Genomic DNA, 21,638 nt, shown 5'->3' with positions numbered 1-21,638 from the left:
CTGGGGGAAAGGAAGACATCTTATCTGAACCTTTTCCACCTGGCTTTACAGTTTTTGTGTACCCCAGCTTCATCTGTGCCTGTGACTTTTCCAAAGCTGGGGAAATGGTGTCAAAAAAACGCAATAGACTGAATGCAAAAACACTGGATAAACTTATTTTTCTGAATAGAATTTTATAATAAACTCTGAGTCAAATGGGTAATATTACATTCACAATACTTTCATTTTAATTTTCACTTAGTGTCATTCACAATATATTTTAAAGATGTCTACAATATTTGAGACGTAAAAGATATAAAATGATTCCATGGAAAGTACAATACCTTACAGTGTGTACAAGTATGACTAGGTCATTGAATCAGTGTCTGTTGTGAGTCTCAAGTAAGTTGCCTGCAATGATATTTAGGGTCCAACAGGTGTCAGCAAAACAGCAACACTGTGTTGACACAGTGTTGATACAGTTTGGGGAATGTGCTGAAACGCTTCATGAGGCCTCATCTACCCATCACTATGTTATACACATGTTGCAGTTATGCTTTATACTAGAATTGTGTTTAATATATAATGTTTTATAGATGACAGTAAAAAGTCCAATCCCACTGTCCCTGCTCAGACATAAAGGCTGTCCCAGAGTGAAACTAGATGAGCCTGTAGTCTCACAAAATTTGAATATTTTCTGTGAGTCTGTATGTCTGCAGACTTTGACTGAAGGCATTACTCACAGTTTATAGTGCTGTGATGTTAACCACAGGTTGACCAGGGCAATCATGAAACACAAGAAAAAAACTAAACTTAAATAAGCACGAAAGAAGAAACCAACTCTTAAATCTTAGGGATGACTTGGGATTGGGCCAAATGTCACACCTGTAGGAAAATAAACTGTAACAGATACAAAAATGCATTGATGTACGTCACTGATAAAGAGCTAAAACTGTTCTTTTTTTTTTTTTTTTTACCTTAAAATTCTTTTCAGCTTATAGTTCACATGCTAAAAGATATATGAAAAACATGTTATTTTTGCACTTTGGCATGTTGCAATGACTTAATGTCCTTACTCACAGACTGACACAATGAATTGCTTCAAATGCATCCGAAAATACATCCTTCATTTCCCCGAATTTGAATGATGGGTCGGTGTATCCTTCGTGGCCCAACCTATGCCATAATTCATAGTGCGGCGGTGGCTGTGGATAATTTTTTCGGAAAAAAAAAACGGCAGATGGCTGAAGCGGGGCAGCCGAAGATTAAACTTGTAAAAGTACTGAATATTATTTCACTTGTCATGTGCAAATGTTTTCACTGCGCCGTTAATGTTGGCTATGTTAGCAGCTGACGTAGCTTGATGCTGGCCGGGTTCTCCTGAACCCCCAGCTAACTTGACACAATGCTGGCTGGATTCTCCTGAACCCCCAGCTGAAACAGAAGACGACTGGATGGGCCCCCCAGATCCTCCAGTGGAGACAGGCGGCTGAATGGGCCCCTCGGACCCTCCAGCGGAGACAGGTGGTGGAACAGGCCCCTCGAACCCTCCAGCAGAGGCAGACGGCTGAAACAGTTCTCCTGAACTGCCAGCGGAGATGGACAGTGGCATGGGAGCCACAGAGTGCTGGATAGGCTCTCTAGAGCTTCCAGCAGGAGTTGATGCAGGACCAGAAGGTGTTGAGACCCCTGGCTGAGGGTGTAGATGAGTGGCTGACTGGATGCGTGACAACACTTGAGCCTGAATTGGGGACGAAGCTAATGACTGAGCTACCAACAAAGCTACTGACTGAGCTATGGACTTTAATAAAGGTTGTAGTGATGCTGGTTGTAATGGTGGCTGAGTGGCTGACAGAAGAGAAGACTGAGCTACGGGTAGCGGGGCTGAAGACTGAGCTATTGGTAGCAGGGCTGAAGACTGAGCTACGGGTAGCGGGGCTGATTGTGGTGGAGGAGTAATAGGTGGTGGAGTGGTAGACTGAACTAGCGGCAACTGAACAGGGGACACAGAAGACTGAACAGAGGGCGACTGAAATTGAGGTGAAAACATTGGTGGAGTTTGCGGCTGAGCTACAGGCCGGGCGGCTAACTGGGCTACAGGCCGGGCAGCCAACTGGACTACAGGCCAGCTTTCTAATTGGGCTACAGACCGGTCGGCTAACTGGGCTACAGGCCGGTCGGCTAACTGGGCTACAGGCCGGCCGGCTAACTGGGCAACAGGTAGCGGGGACACTGGAAACTGGGCTAGTGGCTGCTGAGCAGGGGACACTGGAAACTGAGCTAGTGGCTGCTGAGCAGGGGACACTGGAAACTGGGCTAGTGGCTGCTGAGCAGCTGACACTGGAAACTGAGCTAGTGGCTGCTGAGCAGCTAACAGAACTGAGGACCGTGGGGCTGCTGACTGAACTGAGGAGTGAAGCCCACCAGGCTCTACTCCAGGGGTCCAGAGGTGGCAACAGTCACAAACTCAGCCTCTGGGAAGCCCTGGGGAGAATCTCCGTCTCTGTGTAGCCTGACTGGGGTGACAGGTCCACTAACTGTGCTGCAGGTCCCATGACAGCCGCCTCAACCAATGCCATGGGAGAGAGTGGAGGTGTGGTGGGGTGACGATGGTGAGGGTGCAGTCTTTTCTTTAAGGGAGGATCGAGTGATTTGGCAATAAATAATGACGGCAAAGGCCGCTGATGCCGAGAATACCAAGCGGCAAGGGCTTCCAGGAGGGCAGCTGAATTTTCCTTCCCCGGACCGCCCATGCCAAACAGTTCAAAGCTGAGCCTCGCTCTCAGATCTGGTATTATTTGTTTTAGTCCTTTAATATGCAAGAAACTGACAGTGGAGGTAGTGGACGACAAAAAATGATTAAAAAAACACTACCTCCAGCTGCCTCTTGTAGGGGTCCACAGCGTGGATTATCCTCCTGTAGTAATCCCACAGCTGCGTGAGATACTCCCCTTCTGAGGCGAAACATGAGTCCGCTGGATCCATGCTGGTTGCGTCGTTCTGTCAGGGCTCTGTGTGCGGGCAGGCAGAGATGAGGATCCAAACGCAGGACTCGGACACTGAGTTGCAACTCAAAAAAACAAAACATGAACTGAGCAAAGGTAGTGAACACAGAAACACACAGGCACACAGTGAGACGCGACAGAGAGCAAAGGCAAACACAGGGCTTATATACACAGGGGAGTAATCAGGGAATGGAAAACTGTGTTGGTCAAGTTACTTGAAAAAAGTAATCAGTAACTAATTACTGATTACCCCCCCAAAAAAGTAATCCCGTTACTTTACTGATTACTTATTTTCAAAAGGAATTAGTAACTTAGTTACTTTTTAAAACACAATTTACACCCTGAATAGGTGATAAAGCGATAGATCTTTCAGCCCAATTCTACTTTTTCTGCATAATCTATCATATTAAATGTAATCAGATGAAAAAGTGTCTTTTTAAAACTTGTTTTATTAGTTTTAATCTTTTAACTTTATGCGTCAAGCAAACATTAAATTATATGCAACATTCTCTGACTGGAAGAAATTTGTTTAACATTTAAACCTATTTTCTGCATATTCCAGCATATAGAATGAAATAGTTTTTTGTTTGTACACTCACTCTTTCAAATAGACGCAAGTAAAACACAGCAGAAAATAAATAAAATCAAAGACTCAGTGGTCCTGTTGCTCTATTTTCACCTGTATAGCAGGAGTGGGGCAGGCGGAGGTTTGCCCTGGTGCAGGTGTGTCGCAGCGGTCAGTGGAAGAATCCAGCAGTTTCTCTGTGAATTTCACATTCCAGTGGCAGCGTATTTGATGCTTGCTCGGAAGTTTAGGGGTTTTTTTCGCTGTAAAAAGAAGTTTTCTTTCCATGCAGTGAACAGCGGACGCTAATGTTTTTGTCACTTTTTACAGAATCAAACTCAAAGTAAGGTCAGTACTTCGACGCTTTAAACGCTGCATGCTCATACTCTCTCCTGCACTCGATATATTATCCATTGTTGATCTGCACACAGCTGTTGCCACGAAAATGGCACTCGCTTACGTCATTGTCATGACACACTCTCGCAAAAAAATCACGGTTTTAGTAATGCAGTAACGCAGCGTGCTTACGGGAAAGTAACAGTAATCTAATTAGCTATTTTGCAATAGTAATCCCTTACATTACTCGTTACTTGAACAAAGTAATCGGATTACAGTAACACGTTACTTGTAACGCGTTACTGCCCATTTCTGATGGAAAACAGGAGGGAGACACAGCTGGGAGAGATTAGGGCTAACGAGATGGGGGAGCGAAGCTAGACACACTGACATAAGACATAACCCTTCAAAATAAAACAGGAAACAATTCACAAAGACGCAGACTAAGAAACGTGGACTTACACAGAGGGAACACAGAGGCAGAAAAGACTAAGCACATAACTAAACCTAAACTAAACATGAGGGCATAAGAACAAAACCTAAGAACTAAACCCTAAACCAGATTAAGCTGGAACATAGAATAATAGTAATCAACACAGGATAGCTAAAGAATCAGAACATAAATTATAATACAGAAGAATATCAAAAACATAAGAAACTGAAAATGCTGGATCAGAATGACCCAGAACCGTGACAACATCTATGTATACATTGTCAAAGATAATTGTCTTTGATTGAAGATTTAAGGTGATAGGAAATATAAATAACTGCAACTTGAATCTCTGTGTCAAAGCCCAGTATTTGACACAGAGTTCAAGTTCACTGCTGTGATAACTAATAATCATTAATATAATACTAACTGTAATATTGGCCATATTATATTTACAAAGTGAGATGACTTTAGTCTCATGAACAAGATTAGCTAATTATTATTTACTGGCAAATCTTAAAATGACTGTTCAGTAAAGACATGAAGCCCAACAATCATGTTTGGTCTCAGCCTCAGATACTCAACGAAACAAATAAAGCTCATATAAAAACAAACAGATGAACAAAAAAAATGTCTCCTTCATTTCTGTCAAACAATGCTGTATGAAACATTTCCAGTGGTTAGTATCATGGTTACTAGGCAACCTGAACAGTGCGACGGAGGCTAGACCGTCCCATTTCACAAGCCTTGCACTTCCGGCCTTCTCGGTCTTCAAAGAACCCGGCCACGTACACCGCGAAGGCCGGGTCTTCCGAAGGATGCAGCCTCTGAATTGGGATACAACCAGTGACACAAAAGACTCTTTCAAAATAAACCAGGAAACTCTGAGAAAATAACAGTAATCAAAGAATAAAACTAAAGCACACAAAACACTGGGTCGCAGACCCAGTCCCGAGATACATTTAAAGTCTTGTTGCTGCTCATTTTGTGACTGCATGAGCTGTGGGTGGTGACTGAAAGAATCAGGCTGAAGGTACGAGTAGTTGTGTGCGATCCCCAGTTCCTATTGGAATTATAAACATTGACCAGTTCTCAAGCATTAGATTCGGAATCGGCTACATCTCTTCGGACTGCTACAGCCTGTGGCCAAGGGAGCAGTGGCACTCCCTCTCCATACAAATCGACATAGGACGAGACAGAAATGGTGCAACAGGAAGCATAAGAGGGGCTGTAGGGGTGGGCTAACAGGTAAGCTAAATGCTAATCCCCGTAGAACACTGCTCCAATTGATCCTGCTCGCTAATGTCCATTCTTTAGAAAATAAACTGGACCATCTAAAGCTCGACCTTACGTCAAAACAGGAGTTGTGAGACTGCTGTGCCATGGTTCTGACCATACCCGATGATGCTGTTTGTCTGCAGATGGTAATAATATTTTGGTTAGGAGTCAAGCTCTTAGTGGTAAATCCTTTGTATTCCCATGTATTTATAATAACAACAGATGGTGTAATAACACAGGTCTCAGTTCATTGCTATCCTAACATAGAGCTGCTCACTGTTAAATGCAGATGGTTTTCCCTGCATATGGAATTTACCAGCACAATCATCATGGTTGTGTACACGCTACCAATACAAACATGAGGAAGGCCTCAAGTGTTCTTTACCAGACCATCATCGAGTTGCAAGCCACACATCCAGAGGTAATTTTTTATTGTAGAAGGAGACTTCAATCAAACCGGCATTAAAACATTTTTTCCCCAGAATGAGAGCAAACGTCAACTGTGCTATAAAAACAAAAAAGAATGCCCACGCTGGAAAGATTCAGTTTCTTCTGTGCAGACACGTGCACAGAAGAAAGGCAATTTTGAGGCATTTTTTTTTTATGTGTGTCTGCATGTGGAGTCCTGCCTGTGCCCCTCAACAATAACATTTAACTATTAATCATATATTTGCTAAATAAAAGGATCTGGCTCTATGTGCCACTTTTTAACTTTGAGCACTCGCTCCTTCAAACATTTCTGCACGGCCCTGCTGTGACCCTAGTAACACCACACGCACGTGGTAAGCGAGTCAGGTGATAACAGTTTCTAAGGCTGCTCCTCCATTGTGTGAAAATAACCCACACCTCCTCAACAAAGATATTTCTGCAAATTTGCAACAGATAACACCCTACAATTAAAGCTAGTCTTCAGCAGGATTAGAAAACACCGACTCTCAATATAGCAGATGTCTGAAAAGAGTGAATATGTGAAAAACAGCAGACCCGGACAACATTCAAGAACGGGTACTCAGGGAGTGTGCTAACCAGCTGGTACACAACCATACGGATTTTTAAAATTTCACTGGAGCAGACTGTGGTTCCATCATATTTTAAGTCTGCCACCATCATCCCAGTGCCCACTTGTGTTTTAATGACTGCCTCCCCATAATGATGAAGTGATTAATAGACTGGTAAAGGACTACATCATATCCTCACTTCTCCCATGCTTGACCCATTCCAGTTTGCTTACCAGCCAAACCACTTTCCTCTGACCACTTTACAGAGGACGCCATTTCATCTGCTCTCCACCTGAGCTCGGCACATCTGGAGAAGAACAGAACAGAACAGTAACATAAGGATGCTGTTTTGTTTTTTGACTTTAGCTCAGGATTCAATGCACTCAACCCCCCGTCAGCAGGTGAGCAAACTGACCCCCCGGAGTATGAGCACCAACTGACCTCAGTCAGTACAAGTGAGAAACAGCATCTCCAGCTCCATCTTGCTTGGCTCTCCTCAGGGCTGCATCTGCCATGCATCTGTTTCTAATCACATCATCAAGTATGCAGATGACACAACAGTGGTGAGTCTCGTTAGGGACAACAATGACCTGACCTACAAAGAGGAGGTGAAGCGATTGGTGGACTGGTGCAGTGTTAACAATCTGATCCTGAACCTTAAGTAGACCAAGAAGATGATCATCGACTTCAGGACAAAACAGCTCCTGTCATTCCCCAGTGATGACTGACATCAGTGCTGTGGAGGTAGTCAACGGCATCAGAAAACTGACAGCCTAGACTGGTCACTTAATACAGCATAATTAGTTAAACGAGCTCAGCGCCGTCTGCGCTTCCTGTGTTGAATGATGAGAGAGCACATTCCCCTTCTATTCCTCTCTACTTTCTACCGCGGTACCATTGAGATTGTGCTGACCAGCAACCCCCACCATGCACTGTTCTCCCTGCTGCCCTCTAGAAAAGTTTTTGCAGCATCAAGTCATGGACAACCAAATTCTGCGACAGTTTGATTGCCCATGACATCAGACTCTTGAACTCTTCATAACGCACACCTCTCTAAGTTGCACCCCCACCCCACATATATGTGCAAGGCACATTATAACTGTATTTGTAGGGCAGTGCAATTTCATACTTTCTGCTGCTGTTATTGCCGTCTAATATATTTTCCTAATATTTTGTACCGGTTTTATCTTTTTTATGTATATACTATGTATATAGACACATTTTTGTTATATTCTTATGTGTACATATTTGTTATTCTTTTCTTAGCTTTACATTTATTTATTATTTATATTGTTCATTTCGATGGCAAAAAAAGTCACCAAAATTGAATTCTGATGTGCACTCACTGATGTACATTCCAAATGACAATAAAGTGGTTGTTCTATTCTATATGTTCCCGAGTTTACAGCCACACCACCCGGAGCACGCCCAATCTCACATTATATCTGAAAATCAATCAAAATATTAATCAATCAGTTAGTTTGTGGGTTTGATTTTCACTGTGAACTTTGTGTGTTTCAAAGATGGAGGCCACGCTGCTCTCAGAGGACTGTGTGTGGTTGTGGTAACTGTGTGAGCTGCTGCTGGTTCTTCTATCCGTTGTTTCTTTTTCTCTTCCTCTTGAACTTCCTGCATCTCTGACTGTAAAGACTGGACTGTGCTGCAGCTGGTGGAAACAGTGTGTAGGTGTGTTGTGTTTGATGGAGGACTGAAGTGTGTGTCCAGCTGAGCTCTCTGTGTGCTCATATATACAGATGCTGATAAACACATGTTTGTATTTGGACCCTGTTACTGATCAGGACCTGCTGTGTGTTTCCTGTCCACAGGTCTACAAAGAGTCGCACTTCCTGCTGTGGTTCAGATGTTCAGCGTGTTGCTTTGTTTCTCACATGTTGGGTCCATGGTTGATGCTACTGTGGGGCTGATGTTATGCAGCGGTACAGCTGCTGAACATCTGGCCTTGTTGGCACATTTTGCTCAATCAGTGTTTCCTGTCAGTGCAGACTTGTCTTTTGGATCACATGACATTTGCACTTCCTTAAATTTGGAAAAAGCTCTGAAGTGTTTGATTTTCTCAGAAAGATTTCTTAGTAAATAACAGAAACAAGAAAATATGCAAAAGTGTGAAAATTGTGTTTTAAAAAACAGGAAAAAAAATCCACGAACATGCACAAAGTGTACAGGACAGGAGAGAAACAGCTGCTGAATTCTGATGAATCGGTGTCAATAACACAACGCTAAACACAGTGTTATGCAGTGACTTTTGCACAACCAGAGCAGATGAACCAACTCAAACTATAACATCCATGTTTTGCACTGTTCACACACTCATTTCAGTTTATCATTAGCTTTTACAGCTTCTGGCAGGCTGATGTCTGAACTTTGGACTGATACACACCCTGTGTTAAGGGAACATTGGTTGTTATAACTGAGAACCAAACAAGCAGCTTCCTCTGAGTGAGTCCAGCTACAGGAGAGAAAAGTGGAAAACTCCAACACTGCTGCTTCAAGCTGCTGAAGCTCCACACACTGAATGTGAGTTTGAGCAAAAACACGACTCAAAGGAAGTTTCAGTGACGGTAGTAGAGGAGGGAGGGGAGCCAGGACTGACTGTACTGCCTGTCTGCTGTTTTCAGCTTCACTCCCAGACTCAATGGCTTCCAGATCAGAGGAGGATCTCTGCTGTCCGGTCTGTCGGGAGGTCTTCAGAGATCCTGTTCTTCTGTCATGTAGCCACAGCTTCTGTAAAGACTGTCTGAAGAGATGGTGGAGAGAGAGACCAACACACGAGTGTCCAGTTTGTAAGAGAAGATCTTCAAGGTCCAAACCACCTTTAAACCGAGCTTTAAAGAACCTGTGTGAGTCGTTCTTACAGGAGAGAGATCAGAGAGCTTCAGAGGCTCTCTGCAGTCTGCACTCTGAGAAACTCAAACTCTTCTGTCTGGACCATCAGCAGCCAGTGTGTGTCGTCTGCAGAGGCTCAGAAAATCACACCAATCACAGATTCAGACCCATCGATGAAGTTGCACGACAACACAAGAAGGAACTTCAGGAAACTCTGGAGCCCTTAAAGAAGAAGTTAAAGGTTTGTGAAGAAGTTCAAGTGAAGTTTGATCAAACAGCAGAACACATTAAGGTCCAGGCCCGACACACAGAGAGGCAGATTAAGGAGCAGTTTAAGAAGCTTCAGCAGTTTCTAGCAGAGGAAGAGGAGGACAGGCTGGCTGCACTGAGGGAGGAAGAGGAGCAGAAGAGTGGGATGATGAAGGAGAAGATGGAGGCTCTGAGCAGAGAGATAGCAGCTCTTTCAGACACAGTCAGAGCCACAGAGGAGGAGCTGAGAGCTGAAGATGTCTCATTCCTGCACAACTACAAGGCTGCAGTGGAAAGAGTCCAGCGCTGCCCCCTGCTGGATGATCCACAGCTGCCCTCAGGAGCTCTGATAGACCAGGCCAAACACCTGGGCAACCTGACCTTCAACATCTGGAACAACATGAAGGACATGGTCTCCTACACTCCTCTCATTCTGGACCCAAACACTGCTCATCCAAACCTCATCCTGTCTGAAGATCTGACCAGTGTGAGACGAGGAGGACAGAGGCAGCAGCTTCCTGATAATCCAGAGAGGTTTGATCGTTTCTATTCTGTCCTGGGCTCTGAGGGCTTTAACTCAGGGACTCACAGTTGGGATGTCGAGGTTGGAGACAGTACAGGGTGGGGACTGGGTGTGTTAGCAGAGTCTGGACAGAGGAAGGGAGACATACGACCTGGTTTATGGAGAATAAGGTTCTTTGATGGTAAATATTTAGCATGCTCACCATCAGCTGAAACTGCTCTCTCAGTAGAGAAGAAGCTCCAGAGGATCAGAGTGAATCTGGACTGGAACAGAGGAAAGCTGTTGTTCTCTGATCCTGATACTAACACACACATACACACCTTCACACACACTTTCACTCACAGGATGTTTCCATATATTCACACTGGTGGTAAAGTGAAGGTGTTGCCGTTGAAGGTGTCAGTGTCAGTGGAGCAGATGAGTTGAGGATGATGATATTTCTAATGTTGTTTCCTGTCAGTGAATTGAAGCTGTTAAACTGCAGCTGTCCTCCTGCTGCCTCGTTGTTCCAAAGCTCTTTGTTTCTCTTTTAGTTCTCACTGTTTCTTTCTGTTTCTGCTGTCCACCTTTTCACATGGAAAATCATTTCACTGTTTCTCACTGAATGACTCCCCAAACTAGATTTGAAATTCTATCAAGTTTCTAATCATTGCAAGTGATTCATGTTCTCGGCCGATTCCAGACAGGCATATATGAGGGGGCAGACAGATATGTAAAGGGGGCACATGGTGGCAGTGGAGGCGGGAAAGATGTGGGGGTTGGGTTGGGTGCTCAGGATAACTGTTAGATTTGTATTGTGATTGTCATTTATGCTTAGAAATATCTACTTATATATTCTTAGAGTTTTATAATTAGGTGTAGATTGGTAGAGGTTTGATCCTTAATAGTCTGCAAGCTTTGTGTGCATTCCAGAGCTCTCTGACTTTCACACCCACATTTTAGGAGCATGGGAGAGGTCGTACCTTGTCTTATTGTTTTATGGTAGGATAAACGTATCTATATCTGTTTTAGGCTAAGTGCCTTTTGTTTAGATGGACGGCTCTGGGGAGTCTTCCTGGGGTCACAGTTTGACCCCCACACACAGATACACACATACACACACACAAGGTATTCTTTGTTCACATGTATACCTATGTAAGATGTCATATGTTAATGACCCTATGCATATTCATGTAACCACAATAAAAGAGCAGTGTTACGGGAGAGCGGACGAGAGCAACTGGGGTCAAGCGAAGGAACGGCGCCTGTCCAGTTCTCTCCCGTGCACGTGAAACATAAAGAACTTTGCCTACTCGTGTCTTGTTTGCTGTGTAATTACATTGTCTTCAACGTTCCAGCGAATAGGTTCAAGCTACAAACCTATCAATAACTGTTTTCGTCATGTTATTGGATTGCGCTTTGTCAGGCCTCTACCCTAAGACTTGATCAACTTGGGTGTCTCACCTTGTCACAATGGGACTGAACGGACTCACGCGCAGGCTCTGAGTAGAGAACAATAAAGAGTCTTTTTTCACTGAAGCACCAGGTCCCCTTTTGACTGTACAAATATAGATGTATTTTTTAGTTTTTAATTATTTCATGTGTCACTGTTACTCCCATCAGCTAAAAGTACTTTGTTTACAGATGATTTATTCCAAGTTCACCAACAGGATCGCTCAGCATCGTCATCGTGAGTTGATGGCAGTTTTACGGTAGCAGTGGCAAGATGAGAACAAACTAAAATGGGCAATTACATTTAGAAACAACACCATGTCTTAAACATAAAAATATAATCCTACTTTAGCTTCTCTGACATATTCAGTGGAATTAAATAACTTAAACCATCATGTGACGTGGTTTGCAATAACACTGTTATCAAAATAAACCCATCAAATAAAAGTGTAGAAACATAAACACCTGTTTATCGCGGTTTTATGGAAACTTAAGTTGACAGAGATACATTAAACACCTCATTGTCTGCCACAGTGTTCCTCACAGCTGCACTCCATCTTTACCTACAATACTTTGACATGGCTTCTTTATAAACTTGAGTCGAGCTTGAAGGCGGTGGCAAGATGCGGCTAAACCTGTGGTGAAACCCTGCTTTACTTGCTTTGTGTCACTAAAAAAAACAGTCGGTGCCCAACATTACTTTCCCTCCACAAAGTTTTAAGAGTCCAGCATCTAAAGATTCAAGATTCAAGATTCTTTATTCATCACATGCATAGTTATACAAGTACAACACGCAGTGAAATGTAACCTGACACGCTCCTCGACTTGTACAAAAGGGGGAGAGAAGAAGAACATTATATATTATATACATTAGGTGAATGTGCAGTGGTAGCATTGTATGCAGAAAGCAGGTGAATTATGTGCAAGAGCAAAAAATAAGAAAATTAAAGGAAAATTACAAAAAATTTTCTAACAAAGACAATGAAGAACATTAAAATATTTCACTGTCAGTTACGATCGCTATGAAACGACGACAGAGATTAACTACTTCATTTTGCTCTGACTGCCTACTGCGAAACCTGACACCTCATCATTTGCATACTAACAGTGATTGGCTGTTTAGCTGGGGGGAGGGTGGTTGCTGTGTGAGCCTGAAAAAAAACAGAGCACGGAGGGAAGAAGCGAACAAGACGTGAAACCTATCATTTCATTTGTGCCTTTTCTAGCAAATTTTTCAGCTACTGTAGTAAATCTTGTCCAAATTCAGTTTGTGGGCAATCTATTATTTTCTTTCCTAGCTTCTAAAAGTTTGATTTAAGGGGGCAGGACGTTTGTTTTTTGCCCCCTCTTGCCCCAGCGTATAGCCAGCCCTGCTCATGTTTCTAGTTGATGTGTGTAAATCAGGGGTAGGCAACCTTTCTGATGACGAGTGCCATCTAAAATTTCCTCTGAAGTCAATGTGCCATATGATCGCATTAGCAATAAATTTCATAACGCTCTATATTAACAGTTACACACAGAACAACTTTATGGAGTTGTATTTGTTCGCAGATGTTGGCAGCTATCAGGAAATAGTTATCAGCTATTTTGAAACAAAAAAAGACACTTTTTATCCATAATAGCAAATGAACTATACAACAGAAAATGCATTTGCTATTTATGGTCTCCTCACAACAATGATAAAAACAAATAAACTGGGCCAATATGGCATGTTTGTTAATACAGAGACACACATGTTAATGTTATCTCTGGTCTCCCACTCAGAGATGCAAGTGTCCAGCATTCAGACGGGTTACCAGCTGTCAGCTACATAGAAAAGGATCCTGGTGTTATTTGTCTCTCAGAAACAGTTCATAACTTCCCTTCAACTCATTCATGTCACCTAAAAGGTAAACCTGTTTCTCCATCACCTGTTCAGCTCTGATGATTCAGTAAGGACGTCTCCTGGTTTCATCTTCATGTTTCCCACTCACCAGATAACCAAACCGATATCATGACCAGCAGCTTTACAGCTGTGGCTCCAGCAAACATCAGCTGATACTAGAAATTAATATTAAATAAATTCTAACAACAGCTGATCAAGCTTAAACGTGCTGCTGTTGTTTAACGCGACATCTGCTGGTTTCCTCTTTCTGGCGCAAAGTGGGCGATAAATAAACAAGAGAGAAAAGCCGATCAGCTGATCATTGATCGGTTTCATGATTGAAGTAGTGACAGGAGAGGGAGGGGGAGAGAATGAGAGAAGAAGAGGCAGCTGTGCAGCAAAGACACAGAATAACTCCAGCTTTGTGTCTTTTTTTTTTCATTCTAGCTGAAGTGCGGGACAAACTGCGTTCCTTTTCAGCTCAATATGAAACGCGTAATATTTTCTCTGAATACAAGACGATTCCGTTTTTTGGGGCACGATTGGCAACTCTAATAATTAACCTTATGAATAAAATAAAGTTCACTATCAGTAACATCATAGCACCCACCCAGCTGTATATAAACTCCGTAATGCCAGCTAGTATGAGTTATTGTAACTGACCGTAAAAAGTCAGTACAATGAAAATATGTGTTGAATGGGAGGAGCAGTTTGTTGTTGTCTTCTTGGTCAGGTGGCTGTAGCTCAGGTGGCAGAGCAGGTCAGCCACTAATCAGAAGGTCGGTGGTTTGATCCCAGGCTTCCTCCTGGCTGCATGCCAAATCTTCTTGGGCAAGATACTAACCCCATGTTTGCCTACTGGTGGTGGTCAGAGGGCCCGGTGGCGCCAGTGTTCGGCAGCCTCGCCTCTGTCTGTTTATGAAACAATAAATATGTTGTTGAAACAATGATTCATGTTTAACTCCATATATGAAATGTTTCTGATATTTGAATTCTGTTTGATTAAAGACTTTCTTCATGACACAAATGAGATTTCAGTGTATTAATAGAACTAAATAAGCTCAGAGTTGAAAGGCTGGAGTATTATGTACGTGCTTCACTGTCAGTATCTTCAGGGGGATTCAAAGGGAAACATCAAACTGCTGTAATGAGATAATCTAGTTGGGCTGAACACACTTATCTGTAGTTTGTCTCCATCCAGGATCATCAGAATATAATGAACATGTGTGAAGAGCCAAAAAATGCTGCTCCCCTCTCAGCATGATGAGCTCCAGCCTTTGTTAACAGGACAACAGGAAACATGAGACAACTTTCAGAGACAGTAACCAACTGTGGCCACAAGATGGCAGCAGCTGATCTGAGATCCTTTATTGGACAGAACGACTCTGCTCTGTGACGTCATCAGAGAGACGACCTTCACTTTGATAGATCTGACATCATGTCTGCACTGCCTGCCTTGTTTGTCCTCAGCACCTATATGTTAATGTAAGGAGAGAGAACAACAGCACAGTGGATCAAAGCTGCAGATGATGATCACACACACACCTCAAAGCTTTGAAGACCCACCTGAAGACTAAGAAGTGCTGACTCAATGATGTCAGTAAATTTCCCCCTTCGTAGTTTTAGAGATGAAATATTCAGATTCGAAACAAATATATGGTTCACTTTTTTGTTACAGAGGCAGGAATTTCTTTGTCCTGTATGTGGAGAAATCTGCTGTTAAATCAGGACACTTGAACACATCTGTACAGGGCAGGCTGCATTCAGACTCACATTATTGTGTATCATGTGTCACTGCATGGATATTTTAATTTATATGTTTGTGTTTCTAACACATTTCTGTTCATTCACACATGAATATATTTATTTTATGTACTTTTTGTCTTTTAATTTCTATTTAGTCTCGGTAATAAATTAATGATGTAAATCTCTAATAAACTACACTGTAAAGAATAAGATCCATAAAAATACATTAGAATAATAAATGGGTTGGTTCGTATGCAGCATCGTTTCCACTCTACCTGATCACTCAGCATGCCTCATTCCACACATCTATACAACCACTTTTCCCCACCATGTTTAACGTCTTTCTAACATTCACACTCTGAAGGATGCATCAGTGACAGAGCGGTCAGGGATCCAACCACCAACCTCCTGAGCTACATCCATCCATCCATCCATTTGCTTCCGCTTATCCTTTTCAGGGTCGTGGGGGTGCTGGAGCCTATCCCAGCTGTCATAGGGCAAGAGGCGGGGCACACCCTGGACAGGTCACCAGTCTGTCGCAGCTCCTGCGCTACAGCCATCTCCAATGTACTGAGCAGACAACTCAGGAACATTTTGCTGGCATATTTGAATGATGATCATGATTTAGGTTTAGGATGACTTAAATTTTACATTTTAGCGAATACTAATATTATTTTTTGGCTTTGTTACCACCAGTTTTTCATTTTGTATTTATTTATTTGTTATTGCTGGTAGATGAAACTCCAAGAAAAAAAACAGGACTCCATTCACTGAAATTGGATGAGTGTACAAGATGGTGATGATCCAGAGCAGCTGGTCTCAAGAGACAAACCCTGATCACATACTCTGTGAAAAAAGAGATTAACGTAATGAATTAATTTAGTTTTTCAAGGTATAGATCACTGTTTTCCAACCTTTTGGAGACATGGCAAGTTTTTCGCATTAGAAAAATCACACAACACACCACCAAACAAAAATCTCACAAAAACATATTGATAATTCTTTCCCGCACACCAGGCATAGTGAATTGGTTTGGTTTGTATACATTTTTTGCTTTCTTCCACTACTCATGCTGGGGCCTTCATCTGGGTCGAAATTTTCTCCAGGACCCAGGTGAGATTGACTACTTTTTTCTTTTTAAATATTTATCTATTTATCTATTGCTATTTCACACATATTATGACTAATATGTAATTTCTTCTTCGTCTTCTTCTGTTTTTCCGGCAGTTGGCAACCCATTCTACTAAGTACTAAGTACCACTAGAGGGTAGTTGTACTGCCCTCTAGTGGTACTTAGAGTACTAATCAGGTGGAACCAGATAATTTTGCAGGGCATACCTGATAATTTCTCGTGGCACAGTGGTTTGGAAACACTGGTATGGATCATATTTTAATAATAAACTGCTTAAATGGCATTTGGTTAGGTTCTTGTTAAATGCATTGATGTATAGTTAGTGGTCTTTTAGGCTCACACATGTTACTCTACATGTATTACGTCTGATGTATTATGATTTGCCGCTATATAAATAAAATTGAATTGAATTGAATTATAGGAAAATTATTAATGATAGATCTGACCAAAATCTACCTCTGTTCTTTCTTGGTGGTTTTCAGTGGTAGATATATTATACTCATGTATAAAAGTCATTTTCCATATTGGTTTCCTCAACATTAAACATCGTAGTTTTATTAATTTTATTTTTAGCGTTGAAAAAAACTGTCTTGTCTGTTGTGAATCATGAACTGTGTTCCCAGGCAGAGGTTTTTGCTTGGAAAGTGACTGTGCTCTCACTTTCAAAGACTTCAGTACTATTAGGGTCATTATAGTAATCCAAAGGAAGGCCACCTCATACAAATTTTGGCAAAAAAACACAGAAAACCACAGCAAAAATCCCCAACAAAACCAGTCCAAATATCCAGTAAAATGACAGCTTTTTGTAGAGCTGCATCACACTCACTGACTCTCCCTTCTCTCAAACAACATTCGTCTTTGTGGTTCTGCTGTGACACTGTGCTTTGGAGTTCAGAAATGACCCTAATCTTACTGAAAAGTGCAGAGTCGCGGATTTCAGAACCTTTGGAATTTTTACAGAGGAGTTACAGATGCTTAAAAACAGTTGTACAACACCTGTCTAAAGCCAGCAACAGGTTAGAATTTAGAATGGAGAACCAGCTTCAGCAAAAAAACGTTGGCCTCAGCCACTTAACACCTCCTCTACTCACCCTGCTCACTCCTCCCCACCTCCAACAACAGCATCCAATACATAATCAACACAAGGCTCCAGCCTGTCTCTCTCAACCACCCAGGTTAGGAGGGAACTGAGGAGGATTAAAGCTAGAGAAAGCTGCAGGTCCAGATGGCATCAGCTCAAGGGTCGTCAGGTCCGGTGCAGACCAACTGTGTGGGGTGATGGAGCACCTCTTCAACCTGAGCCTGAGGCTGAGGAGAGTCCCACAGCTCTGGAAAACCTCCTGTGTTGTACCAGTGCCAAAGACCTCAAGCCCCAAGGACCTCAACAGCTATAGGCCGGTGGCTCTGACATCCCACCTGATGAAGACCCTGGAGCGGCTGGTCCTGGCTCAGCTTCGGCACCTGGTGAGCTCATCATTGGACCCACTTCAGTTTGTCTACCAGCCTGGCATTGGAGCGGATGATGCCGTCATTCACCTCCTACATCATTCCCTTGCTCACCTGGAGACCGCTGGGAGCACTGTGAGAATCATGTTCTTTGATTTCTCCAGTGCCTTCAACACTATTCTTTCCACGGTCCTGAAGGACAAGCTGGAGAACTCTGGAGTGGACCATCACCTCACTACCTGGATTTTGGACTACCTCACCCTCCGACCACAGTACCGGGAGTCCGCTGTTGAGTTTTGGACGAAACGCATTCTGGGATATATAGCTGTCCCAAGTCCACACCGATGCATGCTCGATAAAACGGGCAGATCGAGAACACATCCGGGACTTTTTCGCGTTCTCGGCTTGATCCGTACTTCGAATTGGAACACTTGGTCTCCGACTGATGACGTATCACGAGTACACGAGAACGCAAGTACGCACAAGTACGCATATTGATAAACGCCCAGAGTGGACTGGTGCCAGCAGAACTACCTCCTGATCAACCCTAGTAAAACCAAGGAGCTGGTGGTAGACTTCCGCAGGCACAAACATCTTCCACTGCAACCACTGAACATCCAAGGTATGGACATTGAGGCTGTGGACAGCTACAGGTACCTTGGTGTTCATATGAACAACAAACTGGACTGGACTCATAACTCAGACGCCCTCTACAGGAAAGGGCAGAGCAGACTGTACCTGCTGTGGAGACTCAGGTTGTTTGGAGTAGAGGGCCCACTCCTGAAGACCTTCTATGACTCTGTGGGGGCCTCAGCCATCTTTTACGGTGTGGTCTGCTGGGGTGGCGGCATCTCTGCTGGGGACAGGAAGAGACTGAACAGGCTGATCCGCAGGGCCAGCTCTGTTCTAGGATGCCCTCTGGACCCAGTGGAGGTGGTGAGTGACAGGAGAATGGCGGCTAAGCTGTCATCCCTGATGGACAACATCTCCCACCCCATGCAGGAGACTGTGACAGCACTGAGCAGCTCCTTCAGTGGCTGCTGCACCCACGGTGTGGGACGGAGAGATTTCGCAGGTCTTTCCTCCCCACTGCTGTCAGACTCCACAACAAAGACTTCAACTGATCAAACACACACATCCACACATGTGCAATAACACTGTTAAAATCTCCCAGTTCTTTTAATCTTTGGGCTGAAGGAAGGACAATACTCGGTGTATAAATGCTCAATCAACAATTATTTATTTCCATATAATTCAACACTTAAGAGCATAAGAACCATCATGATGGGGAGACCTGCCTGCAGAGGGTCACAGCAAGTCTCAAAATGGTGACGGGTTACTCAGCCTTTTATAGACCCTAGTGGCCCCCACCTAGTCATAAAAAGCCTAAACATTCACATGTTTTCTCTCTTACGGCGCCTAAGTTATGACCTCGGCTCCCTGTCTTTCTGCTCTCTGTAAAGGTGGGGGTATGGAATGTGGTCGTCTCTTCTTCTATTCTAGACACAAGGTCTCCTGCACACAACATTCTCTTCATGATTCAGCAGTATGAAATGTCAAGAAACAGTGTAACACATTCAACAGTGTCGAATAATACAGGTCAATCAAATAGGTCTAATGATTTTCACACTCTTTTAAGTCAGAAGTATAATGCAAACTAAAACTACATACTGATCACACACTCTATATTAAGGGGTATAATATGATCTACAGCAATATCATAATTCAACTACTTTGATTACAGATATAAGGTAACATATGATAACAGAATAATCTCACAACACTAAGTGCAATAATCTTTTCTGACAAAGATGTATTTTTACTCAGTTGTATATAGAATTTGTATTCTATTTTTATCCTATTTATTCTATTTTATTCTACTGTATATAGTATTTTATTTTATTCTATTCTGTGCAGTTTTGTACAGTATTTTATTCTTATTGTATTCTATTTTTTGCTATATAACCTTTGCACTGTCCACTTCCTGCTGTGGCAAAACAAATTTCCCATGTGTGGGACTAATAATGGTTACCTTATCTTATCTTATCTTATCTTATCTTATCTTAGAAGCTTAAGCATTCCCATCCCTGAGATTCACTGACAAACTATACAGTGTCCTGAAGCATGGAGACAAATGACAAGCACTCTACAATCCTTCCCCACTTGATTCTACTAACAACTACGCCTGTTCCTAGAACCATGCCTGAGCTTATTTGCTTTGTTTTTTTAAACTTATTAACAGCTTGATTTTCCTAATGGTTTGCATGTTGGTGAAGCAGAATCATTTTAGCGTAACCTTGTGTGTGTTTCTTTAAGCATCAAGGCACGTCATTTACAGAATTCCTGGTTTTTAAAAAGCACAGGTATGGTCATATGGCCAAAAATACCATAATATTTAGTTGTGGGAGTGACTTCCAGCACTTCCTGCACTTCCAGCTGCATGTAGTTGTTTTTTGTAAATAAAAGTCTTTGAAACATGAGCATTATAAATGCCTTGAAACATGTTAAATAAAAGTTTAACACTTTGATGCCACTGCAAAGACGTTTGATGAGTGTATAGGAAAAAGCTGTTGCCTCACAGGTTCTGTAGAACATATCTGAAAGTCCACTTGCTACTTTTTTGTAAATTACAAATAGGACCACTTGAAGACATTTACATATACAGTATTCAGTTTGAAGCATTAAATTGAAACATTTTCATATTCAGCAATTTTTTTTGCAAGATCTCCAATTAGAGAATGTAAGGTGATAAACTGGTTTTGCATTTGATCAAAGCTCAAAACATACAATAATAGTTTAGATAAAAGTGTGTTTCTACAGAGAGGTCACTCCCTTCTGGTTTCCTCATTTTACAGTAAAATATATGAAAAGAACAAACAAAGACCTTCTTAAGTCAGCTTCAGTCAACAGAGGAGAAGATAAGCTGTCAGGTAAGATATGCATCATTGATTCTAAACTTATATTGTTGTATATGTTTATATTCTAAACATTATTCTAAAACTTAAAAATGATGATTTAACCCATTATTTTTTTATTTTTTTATTTTTATTTTTTTTATTTATTTATTTATTTTTGATCATTTTATTTTAAAGATTTAACCCATTATTTAAAGAGATAATAGATTTGAAATATTAAAAGTAGGGTAAAAAAAGGATATAATTATTTTGGATACTAAGTAACTTATTAGACTGGAGATAAGAAATGTTACACGATAAAGATGGGTGATAGTACTTATTACTTAAATATTTAAAAAGTATTGAATATAATTATTTTGGATATGCATATAAACTATATACTTAGCAACTTATTAGACTGGAGATAAGAAACCTTAAATGATAAACACCTTCGATGGTAATTAGAGTACAATAATAATCATAATAACTATATTTGTTATACAGAAGCAAAGAATGGAAGAAACCTGTTTACTGCTCATCCTGCTGCTCTCAGGTCAGTGATCTTAATATCTTAACATAGCCTATAAACACACTGAGTGTCATGAAACGATGTTCTCACAGATACAGGACCGAGAAGCAGACCTAACACGAATGACAGTGTATATAAAGTAGGGATGCACCGATACCGATACTGGTATCGGGTATCGGGCCGATACTGTAAAATGCGCGCGTACTCGTACTCGTAAAAGTTAACCGATACCATGAACCGATACTAATGTAGCCCGGATGGGAATTTGGGAGTAGATACTCATAATTCCCATGGACTTGAACGCCACGGTAACATAAGGTGTTCACAGTTATGTGATGTAACTGTACCCTGAATTTAATTTGCCCTGTAATATGTCACAAGGTAAATAC

At 42.0% G+C, this 21,638-nt stretch overlaps 2 protein-coding genes across 2 annotated transcripts in view; both read left to right on the top strand.

Moving 5' to 3' along the window:
- LOC116321499 (tripartite motif-containing protein 35-like) overlaps window positions 1-14,929 on the top strand; it is a 31,147-nt gene extending 16,218 nt beyond the window's left edge. The window contains exon 3 of the mRNA XM_039608810.1: window positions 14,704-14,929. Coding sequence (XP_039464744.1) covers window positions 14,704-14,719 — 16 coding nt within the window. The 3' untranslated portion in view covers window positions 14,720-14,929. The remainder of the gene's footprint in view (window positions 1-14,703) is intronic.
- Window positions 9,026-11,111, top strand: LOC120438400 (nuclear factor 7, brain-like). The gene is made up of 2 exons (XM_039608808.1): window positions 9,026-9,126; window positions 9,228-11,111. The coding sequence occupies exon 2, from the start codon at window positions 9,245-9,247 to the stop codon at window positions 10,631-10,633; it is 1,389 nt and encodes a 462-aa protein (XP_039464742.1). The 5' UTR covers window positions 9,026-9,126; window positions 9,228-9,244; the 3' UTR covers window positions 10,634-11,111.
- Window positions 14,930-21,638: the final 6,709 nt, after the last annotated feature.

The sequence above is a fragment of the Oreochromis aureus genome, linkage group 3 (assembly GCF_013358895.1).
Source record: "Oreochromis aureus strain Israel breed Guangdong linkage group 3, ZZ_aureus, whole genome shotgun sequence".
Classification (NCBI taxonomy): Eukaryota; Metazoa; Chordata; class Actinopteri; order Cichliformes; family Cichlidae; genus Oreochromis; species Oreochromis aureus.
The sequence above is the reverse complement of the archived record's forward strand: the minus strand, read 5'-3'. Positions and strand labels throughout refer to the sequence as shown.